This window comes from Castor canadensis, chromosome 11, assembly GCF_047511655.1.
Source record: "Castor canadensis chromosome 11, mCasCan1.hap1v2, whole genome shotgun sequence".
NCBI lineage: Eukaryota > Metazoa > Chordata > Mammalia > Rodentia > Castoridae > Castor > Castor canadensis.
The window spans coordinates 46,467,904-46,489,618 of NC_133396.1; the positions used below are offsets into that span (position 1 = coordinate 46,467,904).

The 21,715-nt window shown below is 47.4% G+C and overlaps 1 protein-coding gene and 1 non-coding gene across 4 annotated transcripts; both read right to left on the reverse strand.

Moving 5' to 3' along the window:
* Window positions 1–911: 911 nt before the first annotated feature.
* Inpp5k (inositol polyphosphate-5-phosphatase K) lies at window positions 912–21,084 on the reverse strand. Of its 3 annotated transcripts, none has more exons than XM_074046562.1 (13): window positions 20,651–21,084; window positions 18,771–18,878; window positions 18,356–18,464; window positions 13,064–13,180; window positions 12,554–12,630; window positions 11,864–11,975; window positions 11,133–11,242; window positions 6,532–6,621; window positions 3,977–4,163; window positions 3,018–3,155; window positions 2,688–2,771; window positions 2,449–2,553; window positions 912–2,260 (listed from the first exon to the last, which is right to left on the reverse strand). In XM_074046562.1, exons 1-13 carry the CDS (start codon window positions 20,701–20,703, stop codon window positions 2,204–2,206), a joined length of 1,347 nt encoding a protein of 448 aa, XP_073902663.1. In that variant the 5' UTR covers window positions 20,704–21,084; the 3' UTR covers window positions 912–2,203. The 3 variants fall into 3 exon arrangements, with proteins under 3 accessions (XP_073902663.1, XP_073902662.1, XP_020013504.1); XM_074046561.1 differs by having other exon boundaries at window positions 12,554–12,729; window positions 20,651–21,083; XM_020157915.2 differs by lacking the exon at window positions 6,532–6,621 and having other exon boundaries at window positions 12,554–12,729; window positions 20,651–21,081.
* Window positions 15,216–15,319, reverse strand: LOC141414549 (small nucleolar RNA U13). Its single transcript, XR_012439564.1, has one exon. It is a non-coding gene; the product is annotated as a small nucleolar RNA U13 (small nucleolar RNA).
* Window positions 21,085–21,715: the final 631 nt, after the last annotated feature.

Genomic DNA, 21,715 nt, shown 5'->3' on the forward strand with positions numbered 1-21,715 from the left:
CCACTCAGCAGGTCAAGGGTGGGCCCAGAGCGGCCATATCCTGACTGGGGCCAAGAGGAGGGAGAGCAATCCCCTTCCCTTTTCCGCCTCTCAATCACTGCTGGACTCACCCCTCCCAGCGCAGGATGGGGCCTGCAACCAAGGCCAGGGCTGGAGTGTGTGAAGTACTAATTGTAGGAAGGGGAAAGATGAGTATGTGGAAGAGAAACAAGGGGACTCCTGGAGTCAGGAGGTCCTAGAGCCAGCTCCAGGGCTTCATGAATCAGAATGGGGTGGGTAGTGTTCTAGGTTTTTGGCAATTGTTCTCTGGCAGTCTTTTTTTTTTTTTTTTTTTGTGGGATTGGGCTTTGAACTCATGCTCCTACTACTTGAGCCACACTTCCAGTCCATTTTGCTCTGGTTATTTTGGAGATGGGGATTACCAAACTATTTGCCTGGGCTGGCCTCAAACTTTGATCCTCCTGATCTCAGCTTCCCAAGTAGCTAGCCAAGTAACTAGGATTATAGGCATGTGCCTGGCTTCTGGCAATCTCATGAAGAGGTATATATATATATATATATATATATATAGTATTGGTGTTTGAACCGACAAATCTTGTGCTGGCTAGGCAGGTGCCTGACCACTTCAGCCATACCCCAATACTTTTTGCTTTAGTTATTTTTCGAATATGGTCTTGTGTTTATTCCTGGGCCAGCCTTAACTGTAATCCTCCCATCTCCACTTCTCAAGTAGTTGGATTACACGCATGAGCTATTGCACCTGGCAAGGTTCACCATTTGTATTTTACAGAGAACTGAGACGCCTATGTAGGCAAACCAGGGTAGGAAGGACCACTGATTCAAACCCAGGTCTTCAGGCCCCATTCCTGTGTATCTGGTCCCCTCTCCCCATCAAAGAGTCACACACAGTGTAAAAGCCAGATTTCTAATTATCCCCTAATGTAACAGACAAGAAACACAGACAGCCATGGCTTGATAGAAGGGGGACATTTTTTCTTGGGGAGGAGGACAATTTTTAATATACAAGGCTCCCAGGGTGGAATATAGAACATAAAACAACTGCAATGACTCTTAGTCTCAGAGCATAGGATGTATGTGACAGTCACAGAGCAGGCTCCCTTAGGTGTCTTCTCCTGGGAGAAGGACTGTTGAGTCACCACTGAAAGATGGCAACTGGCAAGAGTGGGGATAGGCTATTTCCACATGGCGCCTGGAGAATGCTCTGAGACCCTCAGGGCCAGGTCCTCCAAAATATTTTTCTTGGTGGGGGCTTATTTTGCGGTAGGGTCCCACTATGTAGCCCAAGTTGGCCCTGAAGTCATGATCCTCTTCCCTAAACCTCCCTTTTGCCTGTCCCTACTTCTAGGTCCCAGAGGAATCCAGAAACAGGAGCAGTTTCCTGCCAATGACTCATGACAAGGGTGGGGGCAGATGAGCTTATTCTACAAGGATCACCCTGGAAGTCTGTGGCTTCCTCTACCAGATGGCAACCCTTGATAAAAGGGCAGGTAAATCCTGCCCACCTGCACAAGTAAATCTGGGTCCATACAGTTCTCTCTGCTCAGCCCCTGGAACTTCTGGGTCAGATCCCATGCAGAGGGTAGGGGGAGGGTGTGCTGGCAGAAGGAAACTCTGTTCCATCCATTTAGCCATACTGCTTCTGTTGAAAGCAGGGATCCGAGACTCTGTTCATCTCTCATGGGACAAACTATGAGATGCCTAGACTTCTGGAACTCAGTGTTGCTTGTGCCACCCCATCTACAGAGCCTGTATAAATGTGAAATCTCCCCCTCCCAGGCAGCCTGAGGCCCATGATGGCGTGATAAGAATGCAAGCCTATGCCAGATGGGGCATGCGCCTGACAGGGCTGCTTGGGCGGGACTGGGAGTGTTGGGGGAATCAAGAAATGAGATGCAGGCTGGACAGTCCTCTTTGTATGTGATGTCCCCAAGCCTTCACTGTAACAAAGTAGCTGGTTTCACTCACATCTCAGCAACAAAAACCTGTATTTAAGTGCTAATTTCAGAGATCTGGCCTGGAGAGAGCAAAGGAATCTGGTTGAGCTCCCCCTGGGAGGTGAAGGATACTTGGCTGCTTCTGCAGGGGCAGGGCCAGGCCAGGCTGGGCCCTTGTGCTCCTGGCAGTGGTAAGGCAGAGCTGGCTGCCAACTCTAGCCTCTGCCCTGGATTCTCTCACTTCCATCTCAGATCTGTGGTTTAGCCTCATTCAGTGAGTTATCCAAAAAAAAGCGAAGCGGGATCTGCAGGGATAAAACAGGTGGCAGAAGGGGGAACACGGGTCTTCCTCCACACCTTGTCAACACTCCCACTGCCCAATGTACACAGCTCCACAGGTATGGGTTGGCTCCTGGGCTGTGGCCTTGGGGAATCAAGGATGGGCTCAAGTCCTCCACAATACCCTTCCCATTCCCCCACCATCATCCCTTACCTTAAAAGGTTTGCTTATCCCCACTACAGAATTCAGATTGTTGCTATAGTAACAGAGGAGAAACTGATCTTCAGTCTCAGGAATATTGTTGATACTGATGTATACCTGTAGGAAAGGAATGACAGAAACGTGGTCAGCTCTAGGGTCCTGGGCTCTTCCCAGCTCAATGACAAGTTATCCAGCACTCTTCTTTCCAGAAGACAGGAATGTCTAGGAAAGCCTGACCACTGGAGATGTACCTGTTTCAGGTTGTCGCTGAAGGAGATCTGGTTGTCCCCAACCCAGACATAGGACACGTAGTCATTAATGTGGCGCATCCCCACCTATGGGAGAGGGGATCAGGCAGTCATTAGTTTGGGAGGAATCAGAAAATCCGAAGGAGAGGATGGTCTCATTGATGGGGCTGACCACCATACTATGCCTCCCTTTCCCTTCCCTTCCAGGTCCGAGGTAGGCAAGGACCCTTAGGGTAGACAAAGGTGAGCTCTTCAGTGTCTGCCCAGTTCCTCTGAGCTCTCAGGGAGGATAAACCAGGTCTGTGGCTGATGGGCTCTCTGCCTTGGACCGACCTTGTAGAGTCCAATCCAGTCCCAGGGGCTACTGAGGAAGTCTGGGGTGGAGGAGTAGCTGATCAACATGTCGTTCTCCATGGTCCACAGGCTCTCAGGCAACATGGTGACGAGCGGAACAGACATCAGTGGGTTGAACTACATACAGGGGTGGGAAGTGAATGAAATATTGTATCACTATTCCCTCCTCTAAAGCAACTGTTCCTCCCTGTGTCCTCTAGTGCAGTGGGGGAAGGAGGGGCACCCAGAGGCGTGGACACAGAACTCCACTAGACTACCCCATATACCTTGGCTGGCCAGCAGGAAAAAGCAAGGGGCAAAGGTTTGCCAGGGAGAATGGGGCTGAGAGCCTGGTGGACAACACATGGAGCCCAATGAAGTGGCTGAGGGTGGAGGGGAAAAAGGAAGTTGCTTAAAACAGGCAGCTGTTTTCTGGCCTCCAAGGTTTCAGACCCAAAGCCCCAAATTCAATTTTGTGGGGGGAATGCTCTAGCAAGAACATCTATAAAAATGTGGAAGGGCACAATTGTGTAAGAACAGAGAAACCAGAATGAAAATGTGAAGGCTGGAGGAGCAGCCAGCAGCTTGAAGGAGGTCACTACCTTGATCATTAGATGGCAAGATACAAGGATGGAGGGAGATCCCTCTGCCATCTGATCCCGATAGGTTTAGGACAAGTAAAAAGAAGTTCTACTTCACACAGTAGGTAATAAGCCTAATGGAACTCATTGGCCCCAAGGGACAGTACCGAGAGGAAATGGAAACCTAGTCACAAAGGGCCTAAGCACATTTTTGACAGAAAGAGCCATCAACAGCTCCTAAGAAGAGTTGAGATACCTGACCTGGGAGGAAAGGCAATCATGTTCCCATATAGGTATCCCCTAGGGGATTGGCTGACATTAGAATCCAGCCCAACACAGCTGTTTCTCTGCCAAGTGTCGGGCAGCCCAGAAGTTCACCTCCAAGTCAAAGGTGCCAGTGACAGGCTTATGGTCACTGATGTCATACATCATGTGGCTAATGTAGCTCTTCAGAGACAGGGAGAAGTAGGGGGCTGGCAAATTGGGGTTGAGGGGCTTAGCCTTGGGCTGTCTCTTCAATCTCCACAGGATGCGGTCAGTCCATGCAGGCTTGCGTTTTTTCTCACTGGCATTAGGGAAAAGGAATGGGAAGAGAAGAAAGAGTTGGCATGAGAGCAGGAATGTGCCCCCATGAGCCTGCTGGAGCCCCTAACTCCAGCGTCCACCAGCAGCCAAAGACCTCTGGACCAGAGCTGGGGTGAGCATGGCAGCAGGCAAGAGGGTGCCCAGCAGAATCAGTGGGTGCTGGCATTTGTCAGACTTAGCCAAAGACTCTCTGCCTAACCCATGTTTTTATGACTCAAAATGTGACTCAGAAACATTCCATTTCAAAGGTTTTTTTCCTCAACAAAAGCAGCAGAAGATCAAAGAATCTGAGTTATACAGATCTGAGCTTGAATTTGGCTTTCCTGTTACAAAAGGTATGACCATATTAAAGGGAAGGGAAGTGAAGCATTTGGGGAATGGTTATCATTCACCCTTCAGAGATGGAGAAGTTGAGTCTTAGAAGGGGATTAACTTTCCCAGTCATACAGCTACTGAGTGATGGAGCCAGGTCAGGTGGCAGCATGACCACAGAGCACATGCTTTTAACCTCCAAGCTAACCCTCTTAAGCTTTAGCTTCCTCATTTGCAAACTGGAGATAGTAATCGTTGTTACCTCACAGCTCTTAAGATGACTCAATGAGTTAAAGAACAGAGTATCTAGCACATACTCGGTAATGGTCAACTATGGGACCTCCCACCTGCTCTTCCCTTCCCTTACCAGCTTCCCTGTGAAGCAGGAGGCCATCTGGCCCCTAGAGACAAAGTGTCCTCCTCTGCTAGATATCTGAAGTCACTCAGAGGCAGGAAAGTCTCTGACTCCAGCCCAGCCCTGCCAAGCAGCTATGCCCTAACCTCCAAACACAGCTGGTGGCAGACCCTGAGTGCCAGGATGGTGTGATGGGGGAAGCGGGGGTGCTGCTGTTTCTGGGTTCCTCTTCTTTGGTGGAGGATCCCTTTTCCTAAATGAACTCCAAAGTAGAAATGCTGATCCAATGATTCTCTAAAACCTTTAAGGAGTTCTTCACTGACTCCAGAGTCCCTAAATAGGACTTTAAAGGGTTCAGGAATTTGAACTACCCAGACTTAACTTATTTCCAACCACTTCCCCAGACTTACCCTAAACTTGACGACTCTCTCAAGCCTCTAGATTTTTGTGTCTATAGTTTCTGCTGCCTGGAATACCCTTCTTTACCAGGGAGAGGCCCAATTCCTATATTGCTACTTTTGACCTCATCTTTCTTCTTTCAAAGCTTTTAATACCAGTATTTATACAACTACACTGTATTTTATTTCCCAGTCAGCACATCAGTTAGTGTGTGGATAGTGAATGGCTGTTGAAGCCTCCTGTGTATCCTTAGCATTGTTAGACACTGGCACAAAGGCACCTATTAGCTGCCCAACTGCAAAACCACATGCTCAATTTCTCTCCGCAAAAATGATACCCAATCTTAATATACACAATCCATTAAACATATATATATATATATATATATATATATATATATATATATATATATATATACACATATATATGTATTTTTTGGTAGGACTAGGGTTTGAACTCAGAGCTTTGCACTTGCAAAACAGGAGCTCTACTGTTTCAGCCACACCTCCAGTTCATTTTCTTCTGGTTATTTTGGAGATGGTGTCTCAAGAACTATTTGCCCAGGCTGAACTTTAACTGCAATCCTCCTGATCTCAGCCTCCCAAGTAGCTAGGATTACAGGCGTGAGCCACTGGCACCTGGCTCAATTACTATTTTAAGTAAACATATCCAACACCCTGTTGTCACTTTAGCAGCAGTATAGTCTTCCAGAGAATGAGGATGGCATCATGGTGATCTGACTCTAAAGACCAGCTGGGGGAAGGTTCTGTCCTGGTAATTCAGAGCTAAGTGCTCTTGGGCAAGTGACTTTACCTCTCTATACCTCAGTTTCTTCAACTAGAAAATGGGGTGATAACAGTGGTTACTTCAAAGACCAATAGTAGGATTAAAGGAATTAATGTGTGTCGAGGGAGTGGTCAAAAAGCTGTAACTCTGGCTAAATCCTTATGTTTGCTAGCTCCTTGGGCTGTTTCCACACTTTCACTCTTCTGAGAAGTGTTCAAACATTGGAAGGTGGCCTTCCTATCCCAGACTAGACACTGAGTCTCTGATCACCTAAGACTTTAGGTAACTAGCAATGCCTAACCCTTGGCTAAAAACTATACTAATGCACCTTCCCTTTCAAAGCACCACCCCCTACCTCAACTTCCTGTGATGGGTTAAGAGCCCAGACCTGACCAGGTGTAGTGGCTCATGCTTTAAACCCAACTACTCGGGAGGTGGATTATCAGGAGGATCAGAGATTTGAGGCCAGCCTGGGCAAAAAGTTAGTGAGACCTACCATCTCAACCAGTAAGTTGGGCGTGGTGGTGTGGGCCTATCATCCCAGCTACACAGGAAGTGCAAATAGGAGGATTGTAGCCAGGCCAGCCTGGGCAAAGAAAAAAAAAAAAGTAAGACCTATTCTAAAAATAACTAAAAGCAAAAGGTGCTGGGGTTGTGGCTCAAGTGGTAGAGTGCCTATTTAGCATGCATGAGGACCTCAGTTCAAACCCCAGTACCACCTACAAAGCAAAAAAGAGCCCAGATCTGCTGTCATGTTAGGATCCTCTGAGTCCTGAGCACAGCCTGTCTCCCTCCTCCTCAGTACCTCCCAGCCTATCCCTCTTTTCCCTTTACAGGGCTTGGTCTAGGCTCAACACTGAGGACCACCTGCATTATTCATTTTTTCCACCAAGACTTATTACATGGCAGGAAAATGATACATAAGATTGAAAGATTTCTTTATTTTTTTTCAGTGCTGGGGATTGAACCCAGCACCTCATGCATGGTAGGTAAGTATTCTACCACTGAGCAACACCCCCTGTTCCTTGAGGAGAATGTCTGACAAACAAGACAAGAAACAAAATGGCAAGCTGGGCATCAGTGGCTCACACCTGTAATCCTAGCTACTCAGGATCGTGGTTCAAAGCCAGCCAGGGCAAATAGTTCATGAGACCCTATCTCAAAAAAAAAAAAAAAATCATAAAAAAGAGCTGGTGGAGTGGCTCAAGGTGAAGGCCCTGAGTTCAAACCCCAGCACTGCACAAAAAGAAAATACCCAACAATACCTAGCAAACACACTAAACCACAAAAAAAAAAGATAAGTAAGTGCAAATATTGCATATATTCTCTCAGTTCTGCATTTCTCATTAGTATTAAAAATAATAACTAAAAACTGGGTACTTTTGTGTAATAGGCACTATGATAGATATCTCATGGACTATTCTGATTTTTCCAACCATCCTCTCACAATTCACATTTTTCTCCTTTGATGGCAGAACAACAAAGCTGAGAGATGCTACCCTGTCCAGGCAGAAGCAGGAGGTTTGCCCAGGTCTGCTAACTACAGAGTTTGTGTGCCTTCCACCATGCTTCAGTCTCTCCCATAAGTCTCACTGAATCTGTTCACAGCAGTGAGAACTGTCCTGCAGTATACATCACCACAGCCAGGCATTACTAAGGCTTTTTGGCCAAATGGTTTGACTGAGTAGAACTGTTACTGAGATAAACAAACATGCCTTTACTCTCAAACAGTTAAAACCAAGACCTCTGCAAGATGCTCTTAAGTCTTATTTTAATAAGTAGAGCCAGTCTACTAACCCCAGAGTAGCAATGTGCTAAGTTTCTGGGTATGAAAGCACTTTTCCCTTCAGCTCCCTATAGAGGAGCTTTTAAGAATCTCACTGATCTGGGGCTATTGCTACCTTCCCTGTCAGGCACTTACTGTCCACTTAATATTTATGCAACATAATTATGTCTTGACTAATTTTGCTCATAATATCCTCTGCTCATTGACTAAGGCGAGTCTGTCTGCATTCATAACGGTGACTGTAACAAAAACCTAGTACAATCCCTGACTCTAACAGGATTTCCCGCCCTGCCTCAGCCCTTTCACCCTCCCCTGTAATGGAACTGACCTTGTTTCACATTACATCTTGGCTCGGGGACACTGATGGCTGATCAAACCTGCATTCCGTCCTGCACACAAATTACCCACAGTCACTTTGTAAAGCTAGACAGGCCAGGGTCTTGCCTGGATCAGGCCCCTCTCAAGGTGCTGCTCATCTGTGCTGCTGACTGATTGAAATACCTTCCCCTCTTCTTTCTGCTGACCCTACTGCCTCCTTCAACCTACTCTCTTTGGGGCTAGACTGTAGCTTAGTGGTAGAGCACTTGCCTTGCACATGTGAGGTCCCAGGTTTGAGCCCCAGTACTGCAAAAACAAAACAAAAACTAAAACAAAACTCTTCTTAACAAGTCTGACTGACCCTTCCTGGCTTCAGCTGCCAGCCTACTTTGGCACTTCTGCAGAGTTCTGGAAATCTACTGGCTAACTCTGGGCCAGACTGATAGTGTTTATTTGTGTCTCCTTGCCATGGGTGGGTCCCTTTGCTAGTCTGGCTTAAATACCATGTATTTTCCTTTTGTCCTCTCAGGGTCCCAATTCAAATATATGACAGGCACTGTCTTCATACAAGGGATGGTTGTAAATCAGATCTAGTCTCTGCTCTCCAGGTATTGACGGTACAGCAACAAAGGCACACTGCATCTTAAAGCACCACCGAAATACAGTGTGTGCAAGGCTTGGTGGCAGCATAGGGCAGGAGAGAAACTCAAGAGCACAAAGAAGCCTTCCTAGGAGAGATTATATCTGGACTGGCTTTCAAGGATGGGTAAGTTTGACTACTGGGATGTCTCCGTTTCCCAAGTAGGCTCAGCTCTGTACAACACACGAACTGATAGCTACTTTTGGACCCTGGCTCCAGCCAGGAATATTTCAGGTCTGCTGTCCATTGATCCTATCCAGATAGTCCTTCATCTCCTGAGCTCCAGGCAAGGGGAGGAGTACTGAAAGCTTATGGATGTGGAGTCAGAAAGACATGAGTTCAAATTCTCACTTCATCCCTAGGTCTGTTACTTCCTGGCTTAGAATTCCCTGAAATTCAGTTTCCTTATTTGTACAAAGTGAATACCAACAATGTCTACCTAATGAGAATATGTTAAGAATCAAGATGAGTGCCAGCGGCTCATGCCTATAATCCTAGCAACTCAGAAGGCAGAGATCAGGAAGATTGCAGTATGATGCCAGTCCAGGCAAATAGTTCGAGAGACCCTATCTCAAAAACAGGACTGGTGGAGTGGCTCAAGTGACAGAGCCCCCCCACCCCCCAAAATAACCAAATGAAATGATGTAGGCAAAGCCTTTTGTACAATGCCTAGTACATGGTAAGTGCTCAGCAATGTTGATCATAATGAGTTATTATGTGGGAGTAAGTATCTGCCTCCTTAGCAAGTGTTTCTATCCTGATCCTGCCCCTCCTTCTTTGAACTTTTTTTTTTGTCCCTGCAAAGCAGGTGCTCTACGGCTTGAGCCACACCTTCAGTCCATTTTCCTCTGATTATTTTGGAGATGGGAACTATCTGCTCGTGCTGGCCTCAAACCATGATCCTCCCAAGTAGTTAGAATATGTGAGCCACCAGAACCCAGTTGTTTTTTTTTTTTAAACAGTGCTGAAGATTGAACCCAGGGTCTTGCACATGCTAGGCTAGCTATCTACTGCTGACTTCCATCTCTAGATCATGAGTGAGGTCTTGAGTTCCAGTGATAGATATTCCAGCCTCCAAGACCCCAGCCAGTTCCACTGAGGCCTCATAGTCTCCATGTTGTCTCTCATTTCTAATGGCTACTTAGACTTGCAGTTTCTCTACAGCTGTAGCCCACCATCCAGCCAGAGCTTGCCCTCTTACCTTCTTTCCTGCTTGCTCTGTTGCCCAGGCTGCTCTGTCTCCAGAGTTCACTGTCTCTTCTAGTGTAGACTATGCTAGCCATGGCCCCACTCCATCTTGTTCCACACTGAAATGTTTTGCCTTCTCCCCCTTTTCTTGGTAGGAACATGTAGCTCTACAAAACCACTTCCAGAACCAAACCTGTATTGTACCTTTTGCCCGAGCCTGCTGTGAGATACCTGTTCAACCCTTAACTCCCAGGGACCTGGGCTGCCCTGCAGGCACCACCTATCTCCCTCCTAAGACAATCTTGTCAGGAAGAAAGAAGAAGCTACTTCAGGAGAAACAAACAGGCCCATAATATGGAAAAGGGTTCTTTCTTTAGAGATTAGGTTCTGGACCCTAAACTGGGTCAGGGACCTATTGCCAGACATGCTTTTGTTCATCCATTTAAGCAAGTTTTGGTGGTTACCTGGCCCCTTCTCAGTGTCTTAGAAATGTTTTCAGTAAAACTACACAAGTTAAAAATTACAGTCACAGTTATTACCCATGCTTACAGGGTCCCAGATACTGAGCTAAGCTTATGCAAGGTCTCATCCAACCCTCAATCCCTGGAGGTGTGCATGCTATCACTCCCATTTCATGGATGACATCACCAAGACTTAAACACCTTGTCCAATGTCATATAGCTGATAAGGGGCAGCACTGTAAGCACTGTCTCTGTATCATTACCCATGAAGTTCTCCACTGTCTCTCATCTCCTCACTTAAGTATCTAACCCATTTACAGGTTGGGACAGGGGTACTTATAATGCCAGTAACTGGCTGTATCAAGCTTTCTGCCCCATCTAGGGACCAGAAGGCCCTGGGAAATGGGGACAAGGATTCCCAGAACGCTGAAGTACTTCCCTCCTAAGTGAGGGCTGCCTTCTCCCTCTCCTCCAGCTCTCACTGCTCCCCCTCTCCCAGCTAGCACTAGCTTCCCCTCTTGCTCTCTGAGGCAATCTGGGACAGCTCCTGTAGTCAGCACCTCGTGTGGGGGTTAATAGGAGCCACTCCTAAGAGGTGATTGCTAGATCTATTCCTGCTTTCCTAACACTTCTATTCTGAGACAGCTCCCACTGCCACTAGGGCTGGCATAATCCCACCTCCTGGGTGCCCATTTTCTCCTCACCTGGTGTCATAGTTGTTGGAATTCCTATCGAACTTGTAGGTGGGTGGGAAGTTCAGGGGGCCCTCCTGGAACTCCCGGAGCAGTGAGTCATGTTTCTTGGCAATGCTGAGCTGTAGATAAAGACACAGTCCCCCTATCTCCCCACAGTTCTGACCCAATGACCCAGCACCACACTCTGTTTTCTCACTGCCCCAATGGCTGCCTCAGCAACCCACCTCCACCCCAAGAGGAAATGTGATCCCACAGGCTTAAGTAATGTGGCTTTCTGCCATTTCCTAGTCCTTGGACTTCCAGGAGCAAACTTTGAATTCCAGCTCTCTGGGGATCACTAGTAGACTTGTGTCAGAGGGAATCCTGGGTAAGCTAGGGTCCCCCAAAGGGGTGGCATCTCATCTTCTAGGAGGTAAACAAGGCTGGAGATGGGAAAGAGAACAGGTATACAAGTGAGCTGATGCTTAGTGTGGGGCCATGGCATCCAAAGCCCTTCTGGCTCCCTGTTCTAGAGCACACCAGTGGCTTCTCCAGGTGAAGCTCAGGCACTAACAGGGTGGTTACCCTGCCCCCCAGGGGAAAACCTGCTACACTCCCCTCCCTGTCCATCACCTCCCCACTCCCATCCCATCCAGGAAAGAGAAGAGTCTCTAGGGAATGTGAGCACTGCTCTCTGTACTTTTCACACAGATCTTTACAGAGGGCTCAGATTCCCATGGGGACCCTCTCTCATTTGATACCTGATCCTTCTCCCACAGGTCACTGTAGTGCTGATTGGTTATCGATTCTCGAACAAAGTGCAACCCAAAATCCTCAATCCGAAAATTCATGTCTCCAAACCAGAGAATGAGGCTTTAGAAAGAAAGGAGGGCAGCCTCAGGGTTTGTGATGAGGTCAGCAAAGCAGGGAGCAACAGGTTGCACTTGCGTGCTCAATCTAAGGGCTGCAGGGGAGTAGAAAGCTCGAGGGGGCAGGTGAGAAGCCACAGGCTAGGAGAGGACCAGGTGAAGACAAGGACATGCATGGGTCCAGGAGGACTGTTCTCATGGCTCCTACATAATCACTCAAGACAAAGGGACCAGCCCAAATGGACATATGGCAAATGTGGAGCAGGCTCTAGCCCTCCCTTCTGTCCCCTCCACTGGCCACGAAGGCAAGCCAAGAACGAGTCTTTCTAGTGACCTCGGGACCACAAGGTTCTTGACCTAAGATGTTTAGAAGTATTCAGGATTTCTAGGTCAGGTAGGTTTTTATCCCAGCAGGTAAAGCCGGGCAGGACAATAGACTGGTACATTTGGGGAGGGGTCAGGAGAGAGTGGAAGATGGAGTATTACTGACTGACTGATTGGGAAACAGATTGGGCAGACAATGCTAGCCTGAGCTGGTGTCGGGGAGAGGGCAGGGGTGACAGCTTGCAGTTCCAGGCTCACTCATGGTCCAGGATGTTGGGGATATCATATCGCTTAAAATTCTGCATCTCCAGGATCCGGTCAAAGTGCTCCAATCGCTGATCATTGTTGGATACATGGGGAGGCAGGTGACAATTGATGATGCTGACATAGTAGCCATAAAGTTTCAGGCAGATGTTGACTCCCCCTTTATTCCCCTGGTAGGACAGGTGGGCAGAAGGGTGGGAAGCTACTATGGGTTGGACACACCCCTTTCCCAATCCTAGGCCTGAGGGGAGACAATCTTACCTTCTCTAAGATCTCCTAGGGATAAACACCCAACTTCCCATGGTAATATCTCCATGCACAGAGCCCAATCCACCAAATACGGAGTTTCAGGGATACCCAGCCAGCCTCCTCTGAGGCAGGAGGAGTATGCAGGGCACAGGACTGGACAGGCTATCAGGATTCATTTCACTTCCTTTCTTTTACCCAGCTCTAAATCTTCCAGCCCTTCCCAACTCATGCCTCAGACAACAGCTCAGTCCTTACCCAGTACCCGTAGAGGCCAGTAGGAGTGGATTTTGTAGAGAGGATCTGGATGAAGGGCAGATGCTGATACTTGGCAAAGACCAGTAAGAGGAGCCCCTGCATGCGGACATGGGAGATCTGCAGCAGAGTGAGGGCAAAGGTCATTCATTAAACTACATATGGCAAGTGCATCCCTGCCAGGCCTAAGGTTAGGAGCTCTAGCAAGTACTGAACCACATGCAATGCCCTGCCCAAGGGTCTATGGTATCCCAGTTTGAGTCTTAGAGTTTTACTCTTTTCCTTTCTTTCCCTCAGCTGCCAAACATTCTGGGAACTAAAGTTTCAGTTTCTGCTATTGGGCCTGGGGCTGGGGGAGAGAGAGGATGAGTCTGCCAGGATGCTCTGCCATCAGAAGAGCACTGATTCTTCAGTTCCAGCCCAACACCTGCTAGGCGCTTCTCCAACTGATGCTGTTGAGATCTTCTGGGGTGTTCACAGGTCTCTCAGCCTATTCTCTCATGGATAAAGTAGATATAACATTATGCCATAGACATAGTATTTAAGAGGATTTATCTGATAGTTACCATTTTTTGGCTCAGATTTTTTTTTTTTTTTGTGGTGATACCAGCGTTTGAACTCAGGGCTTCGTGGTTGCAAAGCAGGAGCTCTACCGCTTGAGTCACACCTCCAGTCCATTTTGCTCTGATTATTTATTTATTTATTTGCAGTACTGAGGTTTGAACTCAGTGCCTTCACCTTAAGCCACTCCACCAGCCCTTTTTTGTGATGGGTTTTTTCCAGATAGGGTCTCACAAACTATTTGTCTGGGGCTGGCTTTGAACCTTGATCCTCCTGATCTCTGTCTCCTGAATAGCTAGGATTATACGCATGAGCCACCGGTGCCTGGCTACTCTGGTTATTTTTGGAGATAGAGGTCTCAAGAACATTTGCCTGGGTTGGCCTCTAACTAGATCCTCCCAACATCAGCTTCCCAAGTAGTTAGGATTACAGTCATGAGTCATCAGTGCCCAGCACAAGGATTCTTAAAAGTAAATGCAGGCAGAAAAAAAACAAAAACAAAAAAGGAAATGCAAGGAAGGAACATGAGACAAGCTTTTAGGGTGCAGGAAATATTCTGAATCTTGACTTGGCCAATGACAACATGGGTATGAGTATGTATGTAAAAATCTACCAAAGTGAATATTTACTTTCTGTACACTTTCCTGCATGTGTTCTAGCTGAGTGAAAAGACACTAAGAAAAGGTTACCAAGAAATAACTATAAAGCCATGTGTGGTAATGCAGGCTTGTAATCACAGCACTAGGAAGGCTGAAGGAGGATTGTACATAGCAAGACTCTGTTTCAAAAAACAAACAGCTGTGAGCATGGCTCACATGGGAGAGTGCCCTGCCTTGAAAGCGAGAGGCCCTGAGTTCAATCCACAGTACCACCAAAACAAACAAAAAATCCCCAAACCAAAAACCTATAAATTATGTACAGTTGGATATCCAGGAAGGCAATACATAGGGAATGGCAGAGTACGGAGGACACTGGTTCGCAGGCTGGGAAAAGTAACTAACATCCGCCAAAGGGCTTTGTATCTCATCTAAGCATTTCCCCAACCCCGTAAGGAATCACTGTCCCGTTTTTGCAAATGTGAAGCTGAGAATCAGGGATGCCAAGGAACCAGCAGGACTATTCAGGATTGCCAAAATGCCTGCCATCTGTGGTTACAGGGGGTGGGGTGGGAATGGGCTGCAGCCAGTGACCCTCCTTCTCAGGTTCAGGCTTTCTACACCCACCACCCAAGTAGCTGTTTCCGGAGCATGAGGTGCAGAGGCCAAGAAGGAAATCCCCGGGTGGGGAGCATGTACTGGGGCCTTCCAGGAATTATGAAACTTGATCCTGCAGGCCAGGAGCTCCAGCAGAGTAGAGGAATCACAGCAGGGGGAACCCCAAACTCAGGACTAAGCAAGGGAGGCACTGGAACCTGAGGATGCTACAAATGTGTCCTCAGTCCCACCTTCCATTCCCAGTTAACAAGCATATGACAATAGAACTGGGAGCAGAGCTAGACTCCTTCATAAGGACTGATTCCCAAGGTCAGGACCGCAGGGAACTGACAAAGATTCAGAATAGATTCAAGCATTTATTTATTTATTTATTTATTTAATGTCAGAAGGGTAATGTGCCTACGTCATAACAAGGTTTGAGGGCGGCACATGTCATGCAGAGGCGTGACCACCCAATCATCATGTTTGTGAACCAAAAAAGGATCTAGATTCAAGCTTAATCTTAACAAACAGAGCAGGTTTAGGCCACTGGACCCCATTTTGTGAAGAAGCAGCAGGAAGTAGGGGGCAGAGTGGATGGGGTAGGGGCAGGACAGGGTAACACTGGGAGAAAGGGTGAGGTTGTGGGGAAAAGTAGACTTTTAGGGGAATTCCAGTTGAAAGAAATGAAGGAAGAGGGACTTAGGAGCTAGACACTCTGAAGCAGCAAAGGGGGTCAGCCCCAGGTTTCTTGACAGATAGCTAACAAATTCCCGCCCAAAGAACAAGCCTTAAACAGTGCTGCCTGACAACCTTGCTTCTTGCCTGGGGGAAGGAAGGGGATCTGTTTTGGATGCTGAGCCCTCAGGCTGGCCTCCCAACCTTAGGAGGCCACATGGGTGGAATGGGTTGTATCCCTGCCACGAGCTGAGCTAATTTCCTTGGCTCCACTCCATCCTACCAATCTCTTGCCAGTTAGCCAAGGTGCAAGGAGGCCTGCAGTCTTGGGAAAGAAGTGGGTGGTGAGAGAAAAGTGGTTCTGCCCTGTGAGGATCTAGCTAAAAGTCTGCCAGAAGAGCCTATGCATTTGATTTGGAGGGAAACAAGGGTTAAGGAGCGGGCACATTCTGACCTCAACAGGAGGACTAAACTTTGTTGTATTCCTCCTTTTCCTCAAAAGGACACACAGCTCCTGCTGGTGGTGCTAGGGATGGAACTCAGGTCTTCTGAAATGCTAGGCAGTGCCCTACTGCTAAGCCATGTCCTAGCCCTGCGTGACAGAATAATTCTGAGAACAGTCACCCAGGGAAGGGTACAGACAGAATCCTAGTATTTCCAAGAAGCTCTGAACTAGCTGCTTTGAATGGGAGCATGTTTGTTCCTCATGTTGCAGGGAAGAAATAAGGAGATTATCCAGCAACCTAGAGCCTTCCTGCAGATTTGTCTATGGTCTAAAGATTCCCCAAAGTATACCAGTCCCTCAGACTAAGAACCTTTTCCCACCATACTTATTTCCCTCTATTAACCTCTATGCTTCTTTAATCAAAGGACACCCTCTGGTATCAGCAAGTTAGCCATGGAACACCTGTCAACCTTACAGCTTTTTAGTGTAGCAGCAAAATATAGCAGTTTAGAACATCAGTTATGAAGGCTGAAAGATCTGGATTCAGATCCCAGATAGCCTATGTGATTTTCTTTTTCCTTTCTTTTTTGGTGGTATTGGGGGTGAATTCAGGGTCTTGCACTAGGTAGGCAGGTGCTCTACCACTTGAGCCACACCCCCACCCTTTTTGCTTTAGGTATTTTTGGGTCAGGGTCCCGCTTTTGCCCAGGCCAGCCTGGACCACAATTCTATTTATGCTTCCCACATAGTTGAAATGATAGGTGTGTGCCACCACACTCAGCTAGTAGTTGAAATGGGGTCATGCTAACTTTTTGATTAAGCTGGCCTCAGGCAATGATTCTGATCTCCAGCTCCTTAGTAGCTGGCATTGCAGGTGTGAGCCACTATGCCCAGCTCTTTTTTTTTTTTTTTTTTTGTGGTTGTACTCGGGGTTGAACTCAGGACCTCATGCTTAACTAGGCAGGCACTCTACCACTTGAACCACTCCGCCAGTCCCCGCTCTTTTTTTTAAATTATCATACATTAATGAGAGGATTTCATTATGGTAATTCCTTGAACATTTTTACCTCCTCCATTATATTTCCATTGCTCCTTTCCTCCTTACTGACCTCCCCACCATTTTGGTTTTTTTTGGCAGTACTGAGGCTTGAACAGAGGGCCTCACACTTGCTAGGCAGGTACTTTCTCACTTGAACCACTCCTCCAGCCTCTGCCATTTTTTTTTTTTAAAGACAGGGTCTCATTATGTAGCCCTGTCTGGCCTCAAACTTTTTTTTTTTTTTGTGGTACTAGGGCTTGAACTCAGGGCCTTCACTTTGAGCCACTCCACCAGCCCAATTTTTTGTGACAGGGTTTTTCAAGATAGGGTCTCTTGAACTATTTGCCTGGGCTGGCTTTGAACCTTCATTCTCCTCATCTCTGACTCCTGAATAACTAGGATTACAGGTGTGAGCCACCAGCGCCCGGAAAAATCTCATATCTTTTTTTTTTTCCCTTCCTGTATAGGGGTTTGAACTCAGGCTCTTGTGCCTCTTGAGCCACTTGAGCCACTCCACCAGCCCCCTGCCTCAAACTCTTGATCCTCCTGCCTCTGCCTCCTTAGTGCTGAGATTACAGACCTGTGCTCTAAGCCTGTCCAGCCCATATGACTTCTGAGCCTCAGTTTTATATATAAAATATCCCCATTACAAGAGTGAAAAAAATTAAATTATAAAGATGTAAAATGTTTAAATTATAAAGATCTCTCTCTCTCTCTAAATATATATATATAATTTATAATATATAAATATATATATATAATTTATAATGGTTAACACCAAGTAAGTACCTCATAAATGGTAGCAATTACTACATACAGGCTGAGCAGTGAGTAGTCTAGAGGGTGAGGCAGGGTAGGCATCAAGGTATTAAGATCTGTTGTACCCCCTCTAGGTGTTCTCTCAAGGCAACAAAATCTAGGTGTGAAACTAACGCCTGGGGTTCTAGCTCAGGTATAGATACCCTGAAATAGCGCAAGGCAGGCAGGAGCCCCAAGAAGCCAGGTGCAGTGAGGTTGAAACTTTTTTTTTTGGTGGGACTGGGTTTGAACATAAGAGCTTCACACTGGCAAAAGGTACTCTATCACTTGAATCACTCCTCCAGTCCATTTTGCTCTGGTTATTTTGTTGATGGGGTCTTGGGAACTATTTGTCAAGGTTGGTCTCAAACTGTCATCTTCCCAATCTCAGCCTCCTAGGATCCTATAATCCTAGGATTATAGGTGTGAGTCACCAGAGCCCAGAAGGTTTAAGCCTTTTTATAAATGGGAAACAGCATGAAAGGCTGAATGGGAGTAAGGATAATGCATCAGACCAAACAAATGAGGGTTAGTGAAGATGATGATGTACATTTCTCCATTGCCCATGAACTTTAAGTTACCTTGATAAAGCTCAGAGGGGAAAGCACATCCATGAAGAAACTGCTCCATGGGTCTTCAAAGGCAGTGTCAGAAAGGAGGCGTATAATTCCAGAGTTCATTTCCTGCAAACTGACCATCCCAAGTCAGAGAATCATCCCCTGGCTTGAATGTGCCAGAGAATGTGCCCCTGCCACATACATTCAATACTGTACTCATCAGAATTTCAAGCCCTGGGTTCTGATGTCCACAGTTTCTCCCTCCCCTGGCTATCCGGCTGTTGATCTCCAACCCATTCCCATTACCAACCCAAGACAAGAGACATGAGACTGGCCCCAATGAGGATAAGTGTTCCTCATCTTTAGACTCCCAAACAAAGGAGGACAGGTCACAGCATTCTCCGCAGGGAAGAGATAAAGGGGCCCTATAGATACCTACCCAATGACATATATGTCCTTATTTTGGTTCGGGTTATTGAGGTGAAGTAGGTCACTCAGATCTAGAGGGGGAGCTGCTGAGGCCACATTCCATGTTACAACATGTATGCTGTGGGAGGGATGCAAAGAGAAGTCATGGAAAAAGGAGGCTAAGACCTTGTCCAGATAAAGGACAGGGTCTAAGCCTGCTAACGGCTGACACTTCTGTGACAGTGGGATATATCTGTATCTGGTGGTAGAAAAGGAAGCAATGAACTCTAAGTCCTTCATCTTCACTTTTGTCCCCTGAAGCAGGAATCTCTACCTTCGATTGGCTCCTTCATGCAGGCCCGTAGCTGCCCACACCTGGAAGCACTTGGTGCTTCTGACACCAGCAGAGCTGCCAAAGGGAATCCGGGGTAGGCAGAGGAAGAGATGATGGGCTGAATAGCAAGGAATTTATTAACCCATCAGCTTCTCCAGCTATCCATATCTCAGCAGCAGTCTATGAATCACTCCGCAACTTCTTATCCCCACTTCTCAACCTTACAGTTCCTAAGTCCTCCAGGAAAAAACTAGATTGCACCTTCAGAGAGGTCTCAGAATTATAAGGACAGGGAAATTTCAAAAATAACAGAGATAACACCATCACATTCCCTTCTTCACTCCTATATAGCAGATCCCTGGAGCACAATAAATTCTGCCAAACCCTTCAGGGAGCCTAAGGAGAAGCTTCTAAGTAACAGGTTTCTCCATGGCCCTCTCAAGAGTCTACTCTCTACTGGGAAAAGTCACCAGCGGAATAACATTCTCTCTCTCAGTTCCACACAAGTCCCAGGGATTCAGCAGCTCTCAATAACACTATATTCCATGAGCAGTTCAGAAAGCAAGAGACTTGTAGATTCCTTAAATGAATAAAGTAACACTTCAAGGAATCCAAGACCATGCTGAGTACAGAGCAATCAGGAGCTACAAATCCTGCATGGAGGAAGAACAGCCAACAAGCCTCCGTTGAGTTTCAGGAACACGATGAGGAGGTGCGAAGCACCTACAGTAGCTGAAGATCCATAATGGCAAGGTGGGTTAAAGGGGAGATATCAGATTATTCTAAAACATCTCTTCTACACCAGACCCTTTTCTTAGAGGTCCATGTCCTAAAAAACATGACTTGAAGAAATTCTTGGCTAGTTTAAAGCAACATCCTGCCCCTCCCTACGAACATAAACAAAATACAAAAGCCTCTCAGGAACCCTGGGAGATTATATGATTCCATTTGCTTAAGATCTCCCCCTGCTGTCCAACAAAGGATTAAGACTCCTTGTTTTCCCAGGCACTTGCTCTAAGCGGATGGAAAACAAGTTGGGATTTCTTGTCCCCACTCTTCAGGTTCAACGATTAGCAGCAAATCCACGCATCGTGACTTACACTAAATTGGTGATTAGCGTTGTACCTCGTGAAAGAGCAGGCATGAGACCAGGCTTCACTTCACTAAAGGATCTTAACCTAAATCTGATTTCGGATTTCCGGAGGTCATAACAGGATCAAGCAGATCCCATTGTGTGTGTGTGCTGATCAAATGTAGGACAAGGTTTCTATTCTAGCGTTAAGGGGTGACTGCCTTATGTCTTTAATAGCCCAACACAACTGTCTTCTCCAGAAACCAATTGGAAAACCTGCTCCGGGTGACCTAAGTTTAGAGAAGGTGCGGGGCTCAAGACCAACGCACTCCACTGGACGCTGGCCAGGCAGAACCTGGGAGAGTCTGCAAACCAGGGGCAAGTATGCATGAGGCCTTGCACTTTCCCTTCTGGTGTCGTTCTGTCCCTAGGCCCTCATTCTAGGTTGGGTTGGAGGCAGCGATCCGCCAGGAGCCGACCGGCCTGCTGTAGGCGTCCTCCTCACCTGAGTGTATTGCGTTTGGTTCCGTTCGGCTTCCACTGGTTCTCAGATGCCATCGACCCCACCTGACGGCCCGGCAGGCCCACGTCTCCTTGCCTGAGCCGGTGCAGCCCCTCGGGCGCAGGTCTCCAACGCCAGGCTCTCTCTGGCTTGTTTTTCTTCCGGATTCTGACAGCCCGCCTCGGCTTCCGTAAGAGGCGGATCTTCCTACGTCCAGGGCTCTGAGTGGTGCGGTCCGGAAGAAGGGGTGGGACTCTCCAACAGGCGCGAAACGGTCGGCGACAGATTGGACAAGGCTCTGGGACCCGAGAATGTAAGAGGCGTGTCCTCCCTGTCTTCAGAACTCCGAACCGCACCGCCTGGGCCGGCGTGCTGGAGGCGGGGAGCCCCGGACGCTCCGCCGGCCCTGCGCGAGGACGGCGCGGGGATGTAGACTTCCGGCGGAAGTCGTCACGCCAGCGCGAGCTTCCGCGCGCTGTCTCAATCACCCTGGGGACAGTTCTGAGAGCGCTGTCTTCCCTCCCGCCTACCTCCGCCCATTGACCCAGGAGGCAGACGGGGGTGGGGACACACTGCGTAGCCCCTGTCCAGCCCGTGACCCGGTCTTCCCCCAACTACAGGTAATTTCCTTATCCACTGCACCCTCACGTTTGTGATGGAGCGCCTGGATTCTCAGTTATTTTCTCTCCCTTTCAAGTGGCTTTCGCCTTTCGAACTCGTTTTACCTATTACACTTGGGACTTTTTTTGGGAGGTGGGGTGTTCTAGGACTCTTGGAAAATTAGTCATAGATAAACGAAAAATAAGCCACTGCTTCTGTTTGGTTTGTATTTAAGACTAAGCCTGAAATGAAGATGTTTTACTTTGCCAAAGATTCACTATGACTTCAAGTTTTTGGTTCCTAATCTTTTTGCGGGGTGGAGCTGTAATGCATGAGATTCTTTTGAAAGCCACGCATGAGATTCTTTTGAAATGCACGCAATTTTACAAATAAACTTCATGAGGTTCACATACCCAGAAGCTAGGTTAAAGACTCCTTTAGTGTGGCACGGTGGGGTGGACCTATATA

Excerpts from the sequence above, each read along its gene's own strand:
- Inpp5k (XM_074046561.1), bottom strand. The coding sequence starts at position 20,703 with ATGGCATCTGAGAACCAGTGGAAGCCGAACGGAACCAAACGCAATACA. Across the intron at positions 18,465-18,770 it reads AAGGACATATATGTCATTGG|TTTGCAGGAAATGAACTCTG; the intron begins GTAGGTATCTAT and ends TGGGATGGTCAG. Across the intron at positions 2,772-3,017 it reads ACTGGATTGGACTCTACAAG|GTGGGGATGCGCCACATTAA; the intron begins GTCGGTCCAAGG and ends CCTCTCCCATAG.